General features: G+C 48.0%; 1 protein-coding gene across 12 annotated transcripts in view; it reads left to right on the top strand.

The window, feature by feature from the left end:
• Positions 1 to 18,528, top strand: part of UIMC1 (ubiquitin interaction motif containing 1) — a 39,444-nt gene that overhangs the window by 17,340 nt on the left and 3,576 nt on the right. For 6 of the 12 annotated variants that reach the window (XM_080398019.1, XM_080398020.1, XM_080398018.1 and 3 more), the window contains 6 exons: positions 310 to 1,467; positions 5,004 to 5,068; positions 7,550 to 7,638; positions 8,561 to 8,640; positions 11,910 to 12,078; positions 17,606 to 17,684. In XM_080398019.1, the coding sequence (XP_080254145.1) occupies positions 310 to 1,467; positions 5,004 to 5,068; positions 7,550 to 7,638; positions 8,561 to 8,640; positions 11,910 to 12,078; positions 17,606 to 17,684 (1,640 nt within the window). Of the gene's footprint in view, positions 1 to 309; positions 1,468 to 5,003; positions 5,069 to 7,549; positions 7,639 to 8,560; positions 8,641 to 11,909; positions 12,079 to 17,605; positions 17,693 to 18,528 lie in introns of all 12 variants that reach the window. The other 6 variants (XM_080398022.1, XM_080398024.1, XM_080398025.1 and 3 more) reach the window with 5 other exon arrangements.

An 18,528-nucleotide genomic window follows, 5' to 3' on the forward strand; every position in this document is an offset into this window, starting at 1 on the left:
CAGCAGCATTGCATTCTGTGCTTGCTTTGCCACACTGCACAAAAGAAGGTTTTACTGGGGGCCTAGCTATTTCCAGCATGAGCTGGAACTACAGCAGTTGCAGAGTAGTTGTTTTGTACCATTCCTAGTGAGAGGGGCGTATGAAGTCTTAACTCCAGCTGTCATCTGTTTTGGGGTACACAGTTCTGATCAGGGGTGTGCCTGTGTGTCTAGAGTCCAGGTGACGGCTGCTAGTGTGCTGGGGGAGCCCTTGGTATGCTCTGCTGGTAGACAACATGCCTCTTGGAGAATCAACCTTTTGTTTTTCAGAGCTGTCAGCCCTCGGATTCCTCTGATGCAACCCCTCAGTTGTCTGCAGAAGCACTGGGCGCACAAGGCCAAAGCCAGCCTGCTGAGAAAGAAGGCTCTGAGATCCTGGGAGATCTGGCACTTTGCCCTGACACCCCTCGCTCTGAGTGCAGCTCCCACTCACAGAGCACCAGAGCTGATGGGAAAGGACAGATGGATGTCGCCCGGAGCCCCCTGGTAGTGTTGAGGAGGTTAAGCCAGGAAATTGTCGAAAGCTCACTAGTATCCAGCATAATCGTGTCTCCGGGGAAGGGCCAGCCTGTGACAAGGTCAAGTGAGAAGCCTTCCTCATCAGCAAAAAGTGATTCTAGTAACATGTTACCCAGCGCTCTCAGAGAGGACCTCATCTCTTTGAGTCCCACCTTTGGCAGGGTGACTTCAGGCTCCTGGCGACTGACACCTCGGAGACTGTTCACAAGCCCCTCCGGCTCTTCCAAAGCAACAGGCCATGAACCAAAAGAGCAGTGCCTGTCCTGCACTCGCCATTCTGCAGGAGAAGGTGGTGCTGGGAGCTCAGCCACACCTAGGAAGAGCTGGACCGCAGAACAGTGTGGCAGCCCCAGGAGGAGTGGTGGAGGAGCAGGTACCAAACACACCTCACAGCCTGGGCACACCACCAAAGTCGATGTTTCCACAGAGCAAGCGGAGCAGAATGAGGTGCCTGACTGTACCCCTGAGCTTTGCGTACTGAATCCGGCGGAGGAGAAGCACAAGCAGGAGGAGACCAGAGACACAGTGCACTATTACTGGGGCATCCCCTTCTGCCCCAAAGGGGTGGACCCCAACCAGTACACCAAAGTCATCTTGTGTCAGCTGGAGGTTTACCAGAAGAGCCTGAAGCAGGCTCAGAGGCAGCTATTGCATAAGAAGGAGTTTGGTAACCCAGTTGTGCCCAGTTCTTCCTTGAGCCAAAATGAGCTTGGGAAAGGAGAGCAGATGAGTAGGGAGAATGGGGTTGCTGATGGTACAGAAGATGGAGACCCAGATGGGCAGAAGGAGTCTGAGAGCATCACTTGGCTCCTTCCTTCAAAGAGGAGGGAGGCAGAGAGTCCAGGGCATAGCACTGAAGAAGAGAAGAACTCCACTTCTGATGATGAACCTACCACCAGCTACTGCCAGGTAAGAGCTTCGCCACTGAGCAGATGTTGAGCAGTCCTGCTCTTCTGCCCATTTTAGGGTTCAGTCCCTTCTGCAAAGCAGGCATTGCTGTTTAAAGCTCCTCTTAAAATTTAGAGTCTTCCTCCCCTAGCCCTGCAGTTTACAGTGAAAGGGAGAGGCAAAGCGTACAGGCTGATACCCAGCTCACAAACGGTAGGGGCCATCATGCAGCCTGGCAGTCGTCCATTAATGCACCACTGAGATAAAGACTTCCAGCTGACTGGCCTTCTCAAAAGGGTGTAGCCTGGCAGTGTGTCAAGGTAGCGAGCACAGAGGTGATGCTGACCACCGCCAGCTCTGGCAAACCAGCTTATAAACCCATGGCAACGTGGAGAGCTCTGTGTTTTCCTTTGCGAACAGACATGTGGCTTTTGTCCTTGCAGTGTAGCCTTTCCTTTTTACACCTACATGCTCATCTGTGTCTGCGCGTGCTTCACCCTTGCAAGTGCTCTTTTTCCCTAGTGGTCCTGCAGTTTTGGCCGGGAGAGGCTCTGCGTGCTCACAGGCGTCTTCTGCCTGTCATGGGTGATCTGTCATCACGGCAATGCTCGTCGTCCTTGTTCTGGTGGTTGGGCACCTCTCCGGCTTGCTTGTTGGGTCTGCTAGACGCTAGGTGTCAGCCTCTGTCTCCGTCAGGACTCTCTTGTTGGAGCGGAAGGCAGCTTTCTGTCACTGCTAAGTTTAAACAGATTGCTAGTCAGATGAAGTATTTATTACTGCTGTATTTTAGGTTTGTGTCAGCCTTTTCCAACCCTCATTTTTCATAATGACTTCACTCCCGGATCATTGTATAACTTTATCTTCTCTATGACTGAAGCCTCAGCTCTGTTGTTCCTGTTTTCAAGTGTATTTGATCATTTACCCTGGTGTTAGAAAGATACTTAACTTGTTTTGTGATATTTATATTCTGTCTTGTAATATTGAACACTTAGGAAAAACGTCATGTCTGCATTTTCTGGTTGCAGAAAAAGAGCAGAGCAGCCTGTGCTGAAATGTGACTTTTCATGACAGTGCTTCAGCTTGGGTTTAGCAGATACGGATTTAAACAAGCCTTAGAGGTGACCTGCAGAGGAAAGAAACCGACTTGTGCCCTTTTTCATTTCTTTAGGATAGATACAAAAGACCTGAAAGGTTCTTAAGGCAAACTGCTTTTTTTTCGTCTCTGTCTTTTTCTGTTGAAGTGGAGGTCTTCATCTGGAGGACTGGGGTGACTGCAGGTCTCTGGAGGTGTGCTCTAAAACCCTTGGAAAGCTACAGCAGCTGGGAAGGGTGTGACGTTTTAATCAGTATTGAAAATTGTGGGGTATTTTTTATTATCTGTTTAATACCTAATTAATTCTTCAGAGAAAAGAGGTTTTAGTGGTGCTGAGTGGGAACTTGCAATGTACTCATCCTGACCACAAGTGCTCTCTCAAAGAGCTATAATGTGTATGTAATGTAGTCTTTCTGATATTTTTAAGGTGAAAAAATAAGGAAGTGGGAGGGGGAGCAGACTTTAGAATTTCAACCCTAGCCCAAAATTTTCCAGTCTTTTATTTACTTGAGAGAAAATGATTTCTAAATGCCCTTTCATCTGCTTTATCACACATGGCTTGAGAGGTTGCTCCCTTCTCTCGCCTCTCTGTGCAGTCGCATGCTGAGGCCAGCGCAAGTGATTTACTTGCAAGATCGATATGTTTGATGTTTGCTGGTGCCTTGTCTCCATTTTTTTCCTTCTATCAAATACAATTCTACTGGCAGTGACAAAGCAAGGGCCCAGAGTGGTTGTGTCCCTAATGTGCTGCATCGCTTGGAGACCCCTGTTGCCTGTACTGCCCTGGGGCTCCCCCAGTGCCACCAGGACTGCTTTGCTAGTGGGGCTGGTGGCAGATTTTAGGCTGTGCCAATGCTAGAAACCATACATGGGGACTCAAAGCTGTCCTTGAAAAAGCCTTGTGTGCCGTGTATTGTACCAGTGAAATGCAGGTGCAAATGATGTGCTTGAGGGAGCTTGCCTCTACCCCTGCTCCAAAACCCTCACCTGGAGCAGGCAGAGTTCTGCCCTGGCAGTGGCCAACTGCTGCAACTGTCGCCTGCAGCCAAGGGGTGTTTGCACAGAGCAAATCCTGGTTGTCAGGAATCATCATAGCCTGTGAACCTGCACTAACAAACTTCAGTGCTAATAGAATCAATTCCTTCATAGCCTTTCAAATAAGGTTAGGGAACTCTTGGTCTTTAAAAGATTCAGAGGGAAGACCCAATTCTGGAGAGTTAGAGTCTGGTGACCTAAATTAGTGCCATACTTTATAACGTATGTACTAGGAAAAACAGAAATGTGGCCCAGCATTCCTGACCAGGGTAGCGGTGTTGTTAAGATATGCACAGTTCAGGAAAAAGAGAAATAAATTTAAAGGAGGAGGTGTGATATTTTATGTTGATGATGTAAGGAACAGCACAGATAAAACAGAATATTTGGGGGTTGGAGTCACTTTAGGGAAATCTTGACAGGAGGCTTTGTTTTGGGCTTGCTGGGGAAGTACATCAGCCATCCAGGAGTGGAGCTGATCAAAGTTGAAACCTATGGTGGAAATCAGACTTTGAGAGTTTAATAGACTTGAGAAAGGGGGAGGAAAACCCCTTGGCTTTCTTTGAGAAGTAGCATGAGAAATCGCAGGCCTGACAGCAAGGACTGCCAATAAACCATTGTAATTCCACCTGATTAGAGAACGGCAAGTGTAACGTACACTGAAGAAGAAGAAAGGGATCTGGGTAATGACTGGCATGTTAGCCTGACCTTGGCAGTGCATAAGGCTTTTGAACAAATTTTAAAGGAAAGAATAAGTGGAGTCATAGAGCTAAATGAAAAATGGGATAAAATGCACACGGATTTGCCAGCTGTAGATTGCACAGGTTAATCTGTTCCCTCTCTTTGATGGGACAGCTGATTTCCCAGTCAAGAAAAATGCAACAGATCTTACCCATAAAGAATTTCAGAAAAGTACCTCTCATGGTCAAACATCAGCTGTACCAGTTGATCAGGTCATCCTGGCTCAGGCAAATAGATTTTAAACTGGAGTAGGTGAAGGCTGCTGGGGTGTGTGAGGAGGTGTAAGGTGACACTAAAATCATTGGGTTGTTTAGCTCTGCACAAATGGAGATGGAGAAGAGCTACAATTGCTGCTTACAAGTGTGTCAGGCTAGATGCTGGGAACAGGCAGAGAGTGTGGAGGGTGATAGAGAAGGATGACATGAACGAATGGGCATGGACTGTCCAGGAACATGGCTTGGCAGCAAGGTAACAGAACGTACTGCCAGGCATTGTTGCAAGGAGCTGCTGAAACACCTTACCAGGGTGATGGAGGGGAAAAACCAGACTAGTTCAGGATGGGTACTTAGCCATTTTCAGAAAAATATGCATAGCAGACTGGGTGCAATGTCATGGACAGAATCTGATGACCCAGCAGATCTTAGTTAACTGTGTACGTTGTTTTATATGATATCAGAATTTTCCTTTCCAGGCCTCCCAGGTGCTGCCTGCAGAGGATGTGCGTGAAGATGGGGAGCCCATGCAAATTGCACAGGGGTGAGTAGGGTGACTTCAGACCGTGGGACTCATGGGCTCACTCCAGTGATGTGGGCTCTTCCTTTCTCCCTGGAGTATTTGGGGTGCAGTCTCGCTGGGGCTTGCTGCAGGACCTGGCAGCAGGGCTTGCTGGAAAGGCTGGCTGTAGTAGCTGCTGTTAGTTAGCCCTGGAAATAGGGAAAGAGATGGGACACAAATGGGGAGATCAGTTACACTTGTTACTTTATAAAATGTGCAAGGTGCCTTCTAGTACAAGACGAGGACTTGATCCTTGCCCTCTGAAGCTAATGTGACATGGTGCAGTAAAGCTGTGGAGATGGGTAGGTGAGCTGAAGGTGAGTTACAGCCATGCAGTCACATGGTCTGTCTGGGAAGGCACATAGGCAGCGTGGTGGAGGGTTTACTGGATTTCTGTGTGTATTTTTATGTTCTTGCCTTACTGCTGAAGAGGAAAGAAGGGAGGAGGAAGCCAGACGGCACTGCCTATCAGCCAAAGATAGAGTGCAGTGCTCCAGAAAAGCCACTTCAGCAGATGACAGGTGTGGGACAAGTCAACATGATTTTCTTCAGATTTAAGCCTACTCCTCTTTTCCTTTTTTTTTCTTCCCTTTCCTGTGGGATGCAATTCTGCAGCAAAGGCTGTGGGAGAAAAAGGGCAAATGGGAGAGGATTCAAGGAGCAAGTTACAAGAGAGGCCAGATAATGCCATGTTTTTAATTTGCTGGGTTTTATAATTTAAACCTGCTTTGGAACAAAACTGCCAACTTTCCTCTGATCTAACGGCATTTGTCCTGAGCAGTTAATATCAATATGCAGAGTACGAAAATCCCTCTTGCTTGCACCTTTCTAACGAGCTTAAAGCTTGCCTTGGGGAGCAGAAGGAACCTGCAGCTACCGTTGCTGCTGAGGCTGATGAGTCTGTGACAGCCGAGGTCTGAGCCTGTGTGCTTGCGTAGAAGGCACCGAGGTGTGCGCTCCGCAGTGCTGGCCTCCCGCCTGCTTAAGACAGAAGAGGCCAGGGCTGAACACGAAGAGAGGGACCTCAAGCCGCCCAGGAGCTCCTGGCTTGCCCACCTTGGTGCCAGGATGCACCTGGGTGCTGCGGCCCCTCCTTGAGCAGCTGGCACATCTGCAGCAAGGCAAGAAATGGCTGCAGGCTTTGCAGTTTTGTGCACATTAAGTGTTGCCATCTGGCTCCTGGTAATTTGCCAGCACAGCCCTCTCTCGGGTAAGGCTCAGGCACCCCGACCGGCTGGCCTCAGCAGCACTTAATAGGAAAACACAGCTCGGAGCTGTCTGGAGGTAGTGAAGCAGTTTAGGAAGCAGCGGCAGTGAGAATAGGCTGCTTTGTTTTCTGCGGGCCACTCTGCCTGATTGTTTTACACTTTGTGCAGAGCATGGTAGATTGGAGTTTTAATAAATGATTATAGGCTTTGTTACCAGGAGATAGTTGGTGTAGCAAGAAATGTGGTTTGACTTCAAATTGATTAGCCCATTTTATAAATGTCATAGCAAGTTGTTTTGCGTGAGTTCTTTTGAAGTGAGCCCTGATGTTAGACACAGAGTAAAACATGCTCAGCCTGGATTCATAACAAATGCTTTGAGATGCTTTATTTAGAGAGAAAAGCCACTTGTGATTTCCTATCACAATTTTGTTATTTATCATAAATCAGCAGTGGCTGTTCTCTCCTCTCTAAGGCCTGTGGTTGAGCTTAATAAATCTTTTATTTGTCAGTATGGGGATTCATGTTTTAAAGTGTGTTCTTGCATACTTGATCAGACTAATCAGAAAGCCATGCAAAGCGCTGAGTGTGTCAGCATGGGTGCCAGACTTACTCAGCAATGCTTGCCTGTTTCGGAAAGACACTGTGAGTGTGGGGGCAGGAAAAAAAGGAGGAATCCGAAGGTCAAAACGGGAGGAGTGATACCTGGTGCTGCCTGGAGGAACAGCCGTGCTAATGCTGTTAGGACTTTGCTGCAGGGAAGCCTTGCCTGGTGTTGCATCCATGCTGCTTCTGACTGCTGTGCAGAGCGGTAAGGAAGCAAATTAGCAGTGTGAGGAGGGAGGGGGGAATGCAGGATAAATCAAGTCTGTGTCTTTCCTGTTTGAGGGTTGTCTCCCCCAGACAGAAAGAGGCACGGTGCTGGTACCTGCACAACTCCCAAATCTTCTAAGAGTAGAAAGAATCAAGAGAGTCCCACACTTGTGAGCAGGTATTTTTACTCCCCTGACATGAAACAGGGACCCTTTGAGCCTTTTTGTCGAGGGCTTCTAGAAGAAAAAATGTTCCCTTTGGAATTTCTGTTTAGGACAGCATTTTAGACCCATATTTTGCTGTTATCCTGGTCATTTCTGGCTATTAGATATTGACCATTTGGAAATTACAGCATAGTCTGCTGTTCTGAACTGTGTGAGACAGGTGGGTGTGGCTGTCACACCTACTGGATTGGAGATTTATATTATATTTATATTTTGAACAGCATCTCTGTGTTGACCCCACTTGGCGGTAAAAGGAGCCCAGATACTGGCACAGAAAATTCTGCTGATGAAGAGATATCTGTTTGCCCAGGTAAGAGGTGCTTGAGAATTTTGCACCAAAAGTTGCACACTTAGAAAATTCAGAGAAAAGAAGAGAATTTTCAAGTAACTTGAACAAACCGAGATTTCTTTCCCAGCTGTGTTTGTCAGGGCTGAAATTATCCAGATAAATTAGTCTGATTCTCTGTTTTTGGACCCACTTCCTCTAAGACAGTTCAGTGACCAGAGATTGCTGAGGACTTGCTGCTGAAGAGACACTAGGATGTACATTGCTGTGGAGGAGTCACTCAAAACAAGGTGTTAGGAGTGGTCTCTTCAAGAGGTGCAATCAAGAAATTTTCAGATTTTTCAGTGCCAAGATACGTGTACAGTGTGAGAGCTGAAATAACTTTTGTCTTGCATTAATTAAACATGTTTGGGATCAGTGTGTTTTTCTTCCTTGGTCTCTCCTACTACGTTTGAGATTTTTCCAGTCCAGGGTTTTAAGTGAGAAAAATTGATGAAGAGACTGCTCCTGTTCACAAGCAGCTGTAGAGAGAGAGGTCATGGTGGTGCTTGGAGGCATATTTTGTTGCTAGGGAAGATGTGGAGGTCTAAAGATGGTGCATCTGCAAGACAGACCGCAGAACAGGAGCTCTGTTTGTCTGGAAGTGAGAGAGCACTCTATTCTTGCTTTGTCTCTATCCCAGCAAGTGTGCCAGGCACTTTCCTTTTGTCTAGTCTCACTCCCCATGAAGCCACAAAGCTTCGGTGGCTTTGTCTTCACACTGCTGTGCTGTGACTTTAACCCCTCATCCGGCTGTGTTGTTGCACATTGTCTGAAACATTTGTGGCAAGTCTAAAAAATGTTTTGAAACTGTGACAAGACTGTTAAGAAATGGACTAAGTTACATCAACAAGTGAGGAGATTGGGGGCTGCAAACCTGTGCTGACGTGGAGGTGTTTTTCTGCAGAGATCCAGCCGAGTCCACTGGAAGCTATTGAAGTGGAGAGAGAAGAGCTCTGCTCGGGCAGCGGGGATGAACCTATGCAGGTAAAAGAGCTTGAAGTTGGGGAAGGGTCCTGTTTCCTCTCCTGCCTTCTAGACCGTGTTTCAGCTGAGCTGTGCTGGCGTTTCCCCTTGGGTAGCTGGGATCTTGGGCTGCTGCCGTTGGGATCCTCACAAACTGTTCCCTCTTCACTTTTTTCCACTGCTTCGTAACGCTAGTCCCTTTTGGCTGGGGACTGAGTGCAGCTGCTTCTAGAGCCTTTCAGTCCTGTAGCTGGAGAGTTGTTACCAATTTCAGCTTTTTCTTTTATCCCACACGCACTGCTACACTGGAGGATGCCATCAGTGTGGACGGCAGTGCTGTTGCCCATGTTAGTGATGCAGAAGGGGCCCCAGGAGCTGTGAGGGGAGTCCTAGTAAACCTCAGTCACTCGTGTTGTGACATGCTTTTCCACAGTCCTTTGAACTTCGGTATTTGTTCTCCACAGACCATCTCCAAGAGGCTAAGAGGAGAGGTTCACCCAGAGGCTGGGCTGGGTTAAAGATGACATGGAAGTGTTGAGGGCTGGCGGTGGTTTGCAGTCCAGGCAGTGACCTGAGCCTGGGAACCTTGATTTCAGTGCAGTAGTAGTTAATAGCTATAGTAAGTCAGTGGTGGGGCCATCCTCTTACCTCCTGATGCAGATGTGCGCTGTTGTGTGGCTCCTTTCCCCCTGTTGTCACACCTGCACAGCAATTGCTTTGCAGCTGTCACTGTACCAACATCTGACTTCAGTTCCTGCTTCTGATAGAACTCCCTTTGTCTATTAATTTAGAGAGTGATATCAAAGGGGTTGCCAAGTGCTCCTCTGGCAGGGTACATGAATACAGAATCGTACAGCTCTTGACAAGAGGATTCATTTGTGGAAAGCTCATTCTGGGAGTCTGCAGCTTGTACAGTGCGTCTGCAGCTCCGATGTCTCATTGTCACAGGCCTCTTAATAAACCAGCTTCTGCTGTTGTGTGCCTTTCATTCTGCAGGTATCTCAAAGCACTGCTCAGTCAATTAGAGACTGCAGCAGGGAGAGGCAGCGGTCCTGTGCTGAGCTGGGTAGCTGCAGCCACTGAAGCACATTCATGACCCATTTTGCTGCGGCCAGGACGCTGCCCTGTCCCTTGTGCTTTGCAGAGGGTGCCCCAGGTCTCACACCTCTGCCTAGACAGGACAAGGTGATCGGCACAATGTTCAGGAGTGGTGAGGTGGGGCTTCCTAGGGATTGTTTGACAACATTATCGTTGGCAGCAGGTACCACTGCGGAGCCTGCAGCCCTCCAAGACAGCAGGAACAGCTACCATGTGCATCAGCAGTTAGCATAAAGCTAGTGTAGACCGCTGGGACTGACTTCTTCCTGGCAGATGTAGAGCCAGGACACAGGAGTCTTGTTGTTGAGCTCAGCCTCTAGCATTGCTCTTGGCTGGCTGTTGGCTGCAAGTACTATGTCTTGTAGACAATTTCCTCTGCTAAAGAGGAGAGGCAACAGTCTCTGCCTCTGACAGGGGTGATTGGTTGCTTCCGCAGTTGAGGTTTTCCAGGCTGTTACAGCAAGATTTTGTACAAGCAGGTTTGGGACCGTGGTGTCTTTTGTTACAGAATGTTGCATTTCCATTTAAAATTAGTAGTTTACTGCTGAATGTAGGCAAACAGGGTGTGCAGAATTGGTGATCTCCTAAGATTGCTTTAAAAATGGCAGCTAGAAGGAGCAGTGCTGGCTGCTTTTCCCATTTTCCTGTGTGTTTGACTAGGATAACGCAGGTTTCATCTGACCATTCATATTTGACACATCTTGTTTTTTAATGGCTCCTCTGTGTGACGCCCCACAGTGAGGATTTCACAAGATGTAGTGGCACTGAGATGTGAGAGCGAGGTACAAGTGCTAATGCTGTAAGTGATGTACTTCAGCAGCCTGTGTTCAGCTGGAGGAACTCTTGTGGCAACTCCTCCACAAAAATCCAGGGCGGAGAGCCTCCTTGGAAATGAGAAGTGTTCCTGGGGCTCAGTGCTGTAGCCTTCGAGCCAGTGTCTGTGAGAAATGTGTTTTGTGAGTTGGATTCTTGATGTGTAAGGTCCAGTCCTGCAATTTTTTGCATAGCTCCTCTGAGTCAACAAAGCACCCCCCTGTTTAGGACATAAAAGTCAGGATCCGACCTTCGTTTGGAAAAGCAAGTAATAAACTAAGTAATACGACAAAGTGCTCCAGTGGCACTGAATGTCTTGGCTGACCCCAATTACTGCTTCCCTGAAATAATACCATTGGAGGGAAGCAGACGGCAGTTTTGCTGTATAATGTATACGTGTCACTCCTTAGCCCTAAGAACATAAAACTCTCTCCTGTATTATTTTCTTACAAGTTTCTTCTAAGCGGTTAATATTTAAAGAACTTTTTTTTTTTATCATTTCGAGGAAGGAAAGGTTCTTAAATGTGGAGAAATCTTGTAGCAAGCCTGGCTAGGCAGAGTTCTAGTTACGAGTGAGATGGCAGCAGTCTGCTGTGTCTTGGGAGCATCAGTAGCATAGGGAGCAGGCTGTGTCTCTGCAGGTGGGTAGCGGAGCACCTTTGCAGCTGTGTAACTAATGCAAAAAGGGTATTGCTAAGTGGTAATGGCACCTGGAGAACGAACATGGGCTCTTGACTTTTTGCCCTGGTGAAAAGCCACTGCTAGTAATTTTGTGACATGGATTTTTAAAGGTGTTGCCTCTCTCCTTGATCTGTGTCCCCTCTGATGACTGCTCCAGTCACCTCCTCTAGAGAGGAGGAGCCTCTTGGTGATCTCTCCGGACTCCCTAAGAGCACAGCAGCCTCCTTTCATCCTGGGGGAAGCTGTGTTCCCAGACAGTGCTGCCTGTGTAGCGTGGATCATGTCCAGAAACTGATGAGCACAAGTCAGGTGTTGAACTCTTGCTTTGCCCCATGAATTTTCCATCAGTTCCGCTTCTGAGCTTTCCTGATTAATGAAAGCTTTGCCATTTTTCTGCGGTAGTACAAGTGATGTTTGCCTTAAACGGTGTGCACGGCTGTGCAGGGAGGTTTCACCATGATTCAGAAGGACATGTTGCCTTTGGAAGAAGAATTAGTTATTAGTGCTGCACAGTTTACTCAGCCAGTGGTGTTATTTCTGACCAGTATGTGATGAAGGGAGAATGAAACTTTCCAAGAAAAACTGAGTCTGTGGGAGGGTGAGTAGCTACCAGACAGCATGGAGCTCTGCACCTAGCAAAAAAAAGAGAAATGACACAATTAAGTGTCTGGCTAATTTTTTCTTCTTCTTCTTCCTAGGCTGGTGGAGATGGTGATGTTGGCAGGACTGTGTCTGAGTGCAGTCCTACAGCTGCTGACCATGTGTCCTGCCCGCTATGTGACCAGGGTTTTCCAGCTACTGAGATCGAGCTGCATGCCATGTACTGCAACGGCATTGGGGGAGAGGAGGCTGGTGAGGACAGACCAGGTCTGCCAAGCACTGTTTCTGTGTTCTTGCTCTTTGTGCTCATCTCCCTTTCCTGTTACTTGTGGCCAGGTGCTGCAGTCTTGTCGTTCTTTGGATACTTGATGCATAGAGTGGTGTGTATGGAGGTTTATTCACTCTGCCTTGTTCCATCTCCAAGCTGGCCAGGAGAGTGTTATTGGAAGCTCCTGTGTTTCCAGAATCTCCTGCACAGAGACATCTTTCTGACTTCATAATTCATCACGTTATTAGTTCTTTGGAAAGTATATAAGCTAACTTTTGCCCCAGGATCTAGCCCTGGATGCTTCAAGCAGTACTCATAAGACATTGTGTGTTTTGTGGAGGAGCTGCAGAGAATCTGCCAGTGGTAGAAAATGGCAGGCTCTTGAGCCATGCAGGTGAGCATCCTTCAGGGTTCTCAAGAAGAGAGAATGTTCTGTAGCACTCCAAGCATGACCTGTGCTCTGCAATGAGTCTGACGTTTGTATGTGTAAAAATGGCTCGTTCAGCTGCGAGAGATTGCAGAGAAAATTCCCTCTTGTTCCTCCAAAATTGCAGAGTTATAGCTATCAATCTGGGAGCTTGGATTTTTCTCCTTCCTGTGAAGAGTGAGGCACAGAAGCATGGTCAGAATGCCCATATTAATCCTCTTTGCAGTCTTCTCTGTATCAGTTTTCCATAGCCAACCTTTGTAGAGCTTAAGTGAACAAATACACGGGTTGGTTATCAACATATTCAATAAGTTATGTTTTAGCTGCTGTTTGAAATGTAAAGTCTGTGTTAGCACAATGTCAGGTAATATCAAAGTAGTAGCTTGTAATAAGATTAACTTTTCAGGTTGTGAATATATAATTTTCAGTTACATACTGGGTTATTAAACGCAACCTAAATCTATGATGTTTAAGCAATTTGAGCAAATCGGAGGTAGTAAAAGAACTGTAACTTCTGCATTCCTCAGCAGGAGGAAGTTTCACCATGTAACAGTGCAGAGTTGGTTTAGTTTTAGAATACAAGATCCCCTGCTATACTAAATCTTTTGGAGTATGACATGGGTCCTGTCAACCTAACAGGAGCCAGAGTAGGTGCTGATACTTCTTGGTGCTTAATTTTGGTGGGGAGTTCTCTCTGCAGGCACAAACCAGCTACTAATGCAAAGTGTTCAGTTCGGGCAAATTGCAAATTATCAGTTCCTTTCCCATCCTCAACACTGATAAAGGTCTTACCCACCCTACAAAATGGAGCAGAATTTTTAGTATGCCTTTCAGCAGGAATGTATTTGGCCCTGTGGTAATCGGGTCCCTGGTGTGGCTGGACTGTGAGTATATCCATTGATCCTGGGGAATCCTGACTGTGATCAGGAAAAGGCTTTGAATTCTTTGGCAGTGTGAGGGAATTTGTTCTTTCCTTTGGTGTTGGCTTTCAGCAGGACAGAGTTCAAGGCTGGCCTCTCCACTCTGCTTCCAGACTGGTCTCCTTGGGGATCTTTGTAAGAGTAGTTATTTTGGAATTGCTACTCTGCTGTTCGGGATTGTTCAGAACAATCCCCCCCATAAGAATACTAGCCTGGAATAAAAGGGATTTTGGTCTACGATAATGGCTCTAAGCAGAGCGATGGTTTTGGGACAAAATCATGGTAATTTGGGGTTGCTATTGCCAGTCATTCTAGTGTTTTCCCTGTAGACACCAGACTTTACTGGCCGTAACAGTCTGTGATGCCTGTGTTGTTTGTATCAAGACCCTTTGCAGGATCACAGGTTTCCTGGACTTAGAGAAGCACGTAATGCAGGGCAGAATCCTGCCTGCCTGCTGGGGCTCGCTCCGGCTTGCGGGGCACCGTGCTCCAATTCCCAGCAGCTGTAGAATGTCAACAGCCACCCGGAGAGGATTCACCTGATGGGTTGGTCAGTGGGATTTGGGTTGAATAGGCAGGGGTGATGTTTAGCTCTGAGCAGAGGCCAGACAGTAGCCTGGCACAGCTGTGCAGGTACAAAAGGACTCTGTTTCCAGGGCTGTTACCTTGGCATTCATCACTAGCACAAAATTCATAGGTAAAGCTAATGCATGGGGAGAAAAAAGAGGTGGGAGAATTGTCTTCTGAAGCAAATGTCAGCTCCTGTGTGAGTCCAGAAGCTGTTCTCTACTGCTGCAGCACTGTGTGCTCTTGGCTGGCTGCTGGCTTCCTCGAGAGCATAGCAACAGCCTTGTGTGAGAGAAAAATCAAAGTTCTGCCCTCTAACCCATGCCCTGATCTGTTAAGACTGCTTCTGTTTTCCTTCGGTGCACTAGGTCAGGGGTTCCTGGTCTGTCTTTGGACTTATTAATTGGATTTGCTCCTGATGTCTCTAGAATTGCAGATTATGCAGTCCTGCAGACTATAGCTGTCAGTGTTTTTCATTTTAAAATTACAAAAGGAGGGGTTCTTGGTGGTGGTACTTCTTTCCTCTTCTAATCATGCACCAAAGTATTTCAGTGTTATATATCAGGAGGCCAACTCAGTCTGGCTGGTGTTTAAGGACAGGTTTTCAAATGAGTTAGCCTGGGTAAGAGGAGTTAGAGTTGCTTCCCCTGTGTGTACATGGTTGCCCTGGCTGGATGCCCAGACCACCACATACCTGGGCAGTATGAAAATCTGATCATGAAAATTTCCATTTTCCTGTGGTCTGAGTAAATAAAAACGAAGAGCCTGCTGTTGCGTTAGCTACTGTACCAGGCTGAGGAAGGTTCAGGTCCTGAGTTTCCAGCTCAGTGACTGGTGTTAGTTCCAAGTGAACAAGTGGAGCTGTGGAAGTGCTGTGCCAGCTCCCTCTTCCTTCATGCACTCGGCTGAAGGGCTCACTTGTGTGAGAGGGGTGTTCTGCTAGAGTCACTGCATCCATCGCCGCCTGCTGCTGCCAATGCAGGAATCAACTGGTCTCAGCTTGGAAGCGAGTCTTGGCCGCTGCTGAGTACAGAAAATAGTCTGGAGCTTTGTGACATACTCTATTCCTCTTGGCCTCCATCCACATGCTCCCAGCCTCTCAGTTCCCAAGTGAGCCCAGGAAAATGAGGATTTCATATATCCCTTCCTCCCAAAGCCTCAAATGCAACCTGATGCAGCTGTCAGTCTTCAGCAGCAGCAATGGTGCTGTTAAAAAGGTTGTGACATCAGCAGAAGTGGCACTGATACAGCAGAAAGAGTAGCAGAATGGGTGCAGAGGAAAGTTTCATCACTTCTGAGAAAGGACAAGGTGCTGGCAAGCCTGCCGCTAGTAGGATCCTGCACAAAAAGTGGTACGGCTGGTACTGAGAATGGGGAGGAAGCTGGTGGGTCAAACCACAGGTGGGTCATGCAGCAAGGCAAGGAGCTTGGTGACTATGGCCTCGCAGCTCTGCACCCTGACCCGACCTGGCAGCCCCAGGAGGTGCCTGGGGTGGGCCTGCTGACAGTAGGGGTGTGCTGGGGAGGGTTTGCTCCTCTTCCCCAGGGTGCGAGCCGGAGCCAAGCAGGCTAAGGATGACTTGTCAACCAGAAGAAATGCTGAGCTACGGAAAAGGTTGTTCTTGGGCTACAGAGTGTGACCCAGTGAAGCGCACTGCATCTGGGAGAGTTACGAGGCTCCTGTTGCACAGCGGGTCAGCACTGCTCTGTGGTGGGGATTTTCCCTATGGCAAGTCTTTTCCCCATGTTCTGAACCCCCTTCCTGTGGGCAGCCGGTGTGTTTTGGCAGGGGTTGTGCCTCACCAGCTGGCCCTGTTCTCTCTCCTGTGCCTCTGCTTCCAGCAGCACAGCTGAGGGTCTTCCCCTGGGCAGCTGCAGAGCTGGTCCCAGACATCTCTAATGGGCCCATTATGCCAGATGTGTTCACTGCTTTTGGAAGAAAATAGAACTGATTAACACCTAAGCTGGTGCACAAGGCTCCCGAGACAGTGTTAAAGGAATATTAACAAGTGCACGCTGATTTGGAGAGCAGCTTTCACCACCATGTCAAATGCATGTGTTGGTTGGGTTGTTGGGAGGCTGGATGGCCTGGGGGGTGGCCATGGTTATCAGTCCTCCTAGTCAGGCTGCCACTTCGAATCTGGGCCAGGCTAAGTTAAGGAGAGACATCCGCTTCAGTGCCTGTGAGAAATGAGCTGTTGGTACCAGTCATCGCCTACGAGACAATACCCACGTCCTAGGAAATGCTCGAGCTTGTTTCTTCAGCATGGATGTCAGCCCCAACAGCTCCTGAGCATCTCACAGTGCATTTGCTGGTTGTGGCTGCAGATCAGTGTTTGCTGCTAAGGGAAAGGCTGTGTTGTATCGGCATCGTGGATAGATACCGGGGTGTGTAACACTCTGGAAATGGGGTTTTGCTAAAATTCTGAAGGATTCTCTTTGTTCCACACAAAATTTTGTCTGTCCCTTTATCACAAGATAGGCCAACAATAACAGGTTTGTCATACCTATACCTTGGATTCAGACCTTTCTCCTAATGAGTGTATGGGAAGCGATGTTACCAGGCTGTAAAATCGCTCCATGCATTGTCCCTTTAGCCAGCTTGCCCAGGAGTGTTTACTGCAACATCTGTTTTGGAGCTGGAGTCTTGAACATCCCTGGTGAAGCAAGTGAAGCTATCTGATATGTTCCCTAAGGATCTTTGCTGGTGGCATGTCAACAGGAATAGGCTGAGAGGAATTTGACTGAAAGAGACAACGCTCCAACGTGTTCCCTGCAGATGCCTGGAGAGCAGGTTTGGAAAGGCTGCTTGGGCGTGCTGAAGGAACAGAAATTGTTGGACCTGTCATCAGCATGCTGGTCAGACAGGATCTCACTAGCTACCCACGTGTGTTGGAGCTGGCTCTTCCCTGCCGTCGCTGGAGAGTAGCACCACCGATGCTTAGCCCTGGTAGAGATCTTCATCCCGAGGCCTCGCAGAGCTGTATGCAGATAATAGTACAGATCCCCCCTGGTTCACGTGGACGGTGGAAAAAGCAATGAGTGTAGGCTGATTGTTGTAACCTGCCCTTTCCAGCGTGAGCTGTATCCCTCCCTGGCAAGGCTCGCTCTTCCTGCCACATCTGCAGAAGGGCTGGTGCCTCCGCACAGCCCCCGCCTGAGCTCTCCTTCCCCCCCGAGCTCACAGTTGCCATGCTCCCTCCCCTGCAGTAGGCACGGGTGCTTAGTTTGGCGGGGAGCGGTGCTGTGCTGCTGGAGCAGCTGCGTTAACTCTTCTCCCAGGCTGTTGTGCTGCTGTGCATCAGCTTTAAAATTACTGTAAAGTGCATACTGTTTATCCAGCTGTTTCTGGCAGAAGACAAGTTACAGTGTGAAATGGCTAGCTGGCTCTGAGCCTGGGGAAGGTAACTTCTTCAGTATCTCCCCAGAAAAAAGAAAAAACCTCTTCTGCGTGGAGGAAGACCTTGCTCGTCCCAGTCTAGTATTTCTTTGCCTCTACCATCGCTTCTGCTGCAGCCTTGAGTGGAAGCGATTGAAACTTGTTGCATTTGGACACGGTTTAGGTATGGTTTTTGGGTGGATGACAGGTAACCCTTTCTGGTTTTCCTCTAGTGCTCACCCAGCGTCAGAGGGAGGCAAGAAGTAGAGCTGCCAGGGGTGAAAGCGGCCCAACGTCCTTAGATATTGACAAGTAAGTAGGTATGCTTGCTTCTCCGAGATTGTTTCTGTGCTTCCGTTCTAGCTTGCCTGTGGATGTCTTTGTTCCTGTATAAATGCTGGCTGTTGGCCTTATAGCAATATTTCCCGAAGAAATTGCCTTCCCTCAGTGCCTCTTGTTGCAGTGCTGGCTATATTTAAACTGAAGCAAGAGGAATTTGCTGTTCTCAGATCGTTTATTTTTGCACTGATTTCCTTTCAGCCCAATCCATGGTGGGTCAGGGATGCGTGGTCTCTGGCCGCTGTGGGGGGAGCTGTAGCTAAAATGGTGCTAACTCAGCCAGCTTCTAATGGGAGATTTGAGCTTGGTAACCCCGGGAAAAGAAGAGGCTAGGACAGGGAGGCTGTCAACATGGCACCTGTAGTGATATTCTTAATTAAATTAGACTTTCAGAATAGCAGTGGCTTTGTTTAATCTCTTCCCATGCAGCCCCTCCTCCTGCCACCCACACAAAGCATCATAAGAGTGGATCTGACAGTAAAATCCCTGCTATGGAAGCAATTTTGCTGTTACAAACAGTGGATGGCAACATCACTAATGGAATTAGGCTAATTATAGAGAGGACAGCTTCTGTTTAGACACATTATCTGGGTAATCAGCACTGACTGGAAAGAAAATAGGGGAAAAGTACTGCATAGTTTTGCTCGATGGGGGCTCTCCGTACGCATTTGAGAGCCTGGGGTGAGTTTTACTAGGGGAGTACTGCTTATCAAACTGAACACAATGCTGCTGGGGCTGGTCCCTGGGGGCTCGTCTCTTCTTAGAGATGGTGAGTCCTGAGCAGCTTCCTGGGTGGATACTCCCATCCTGAAGAATC

The sequence above is a fragment of the Falco punctatus genome, assembly GCF_963210335.1.
Source record: "Falco punctatus genome assembly, chromosome: 8".
In the NCBI taxonomy this organism is placed as follows: domain Eukaryota; kingdom Metazoa; phylum Chordata; class Aves; order Falconiformes; family Falconidae; genus Falco; species Falco punctatus.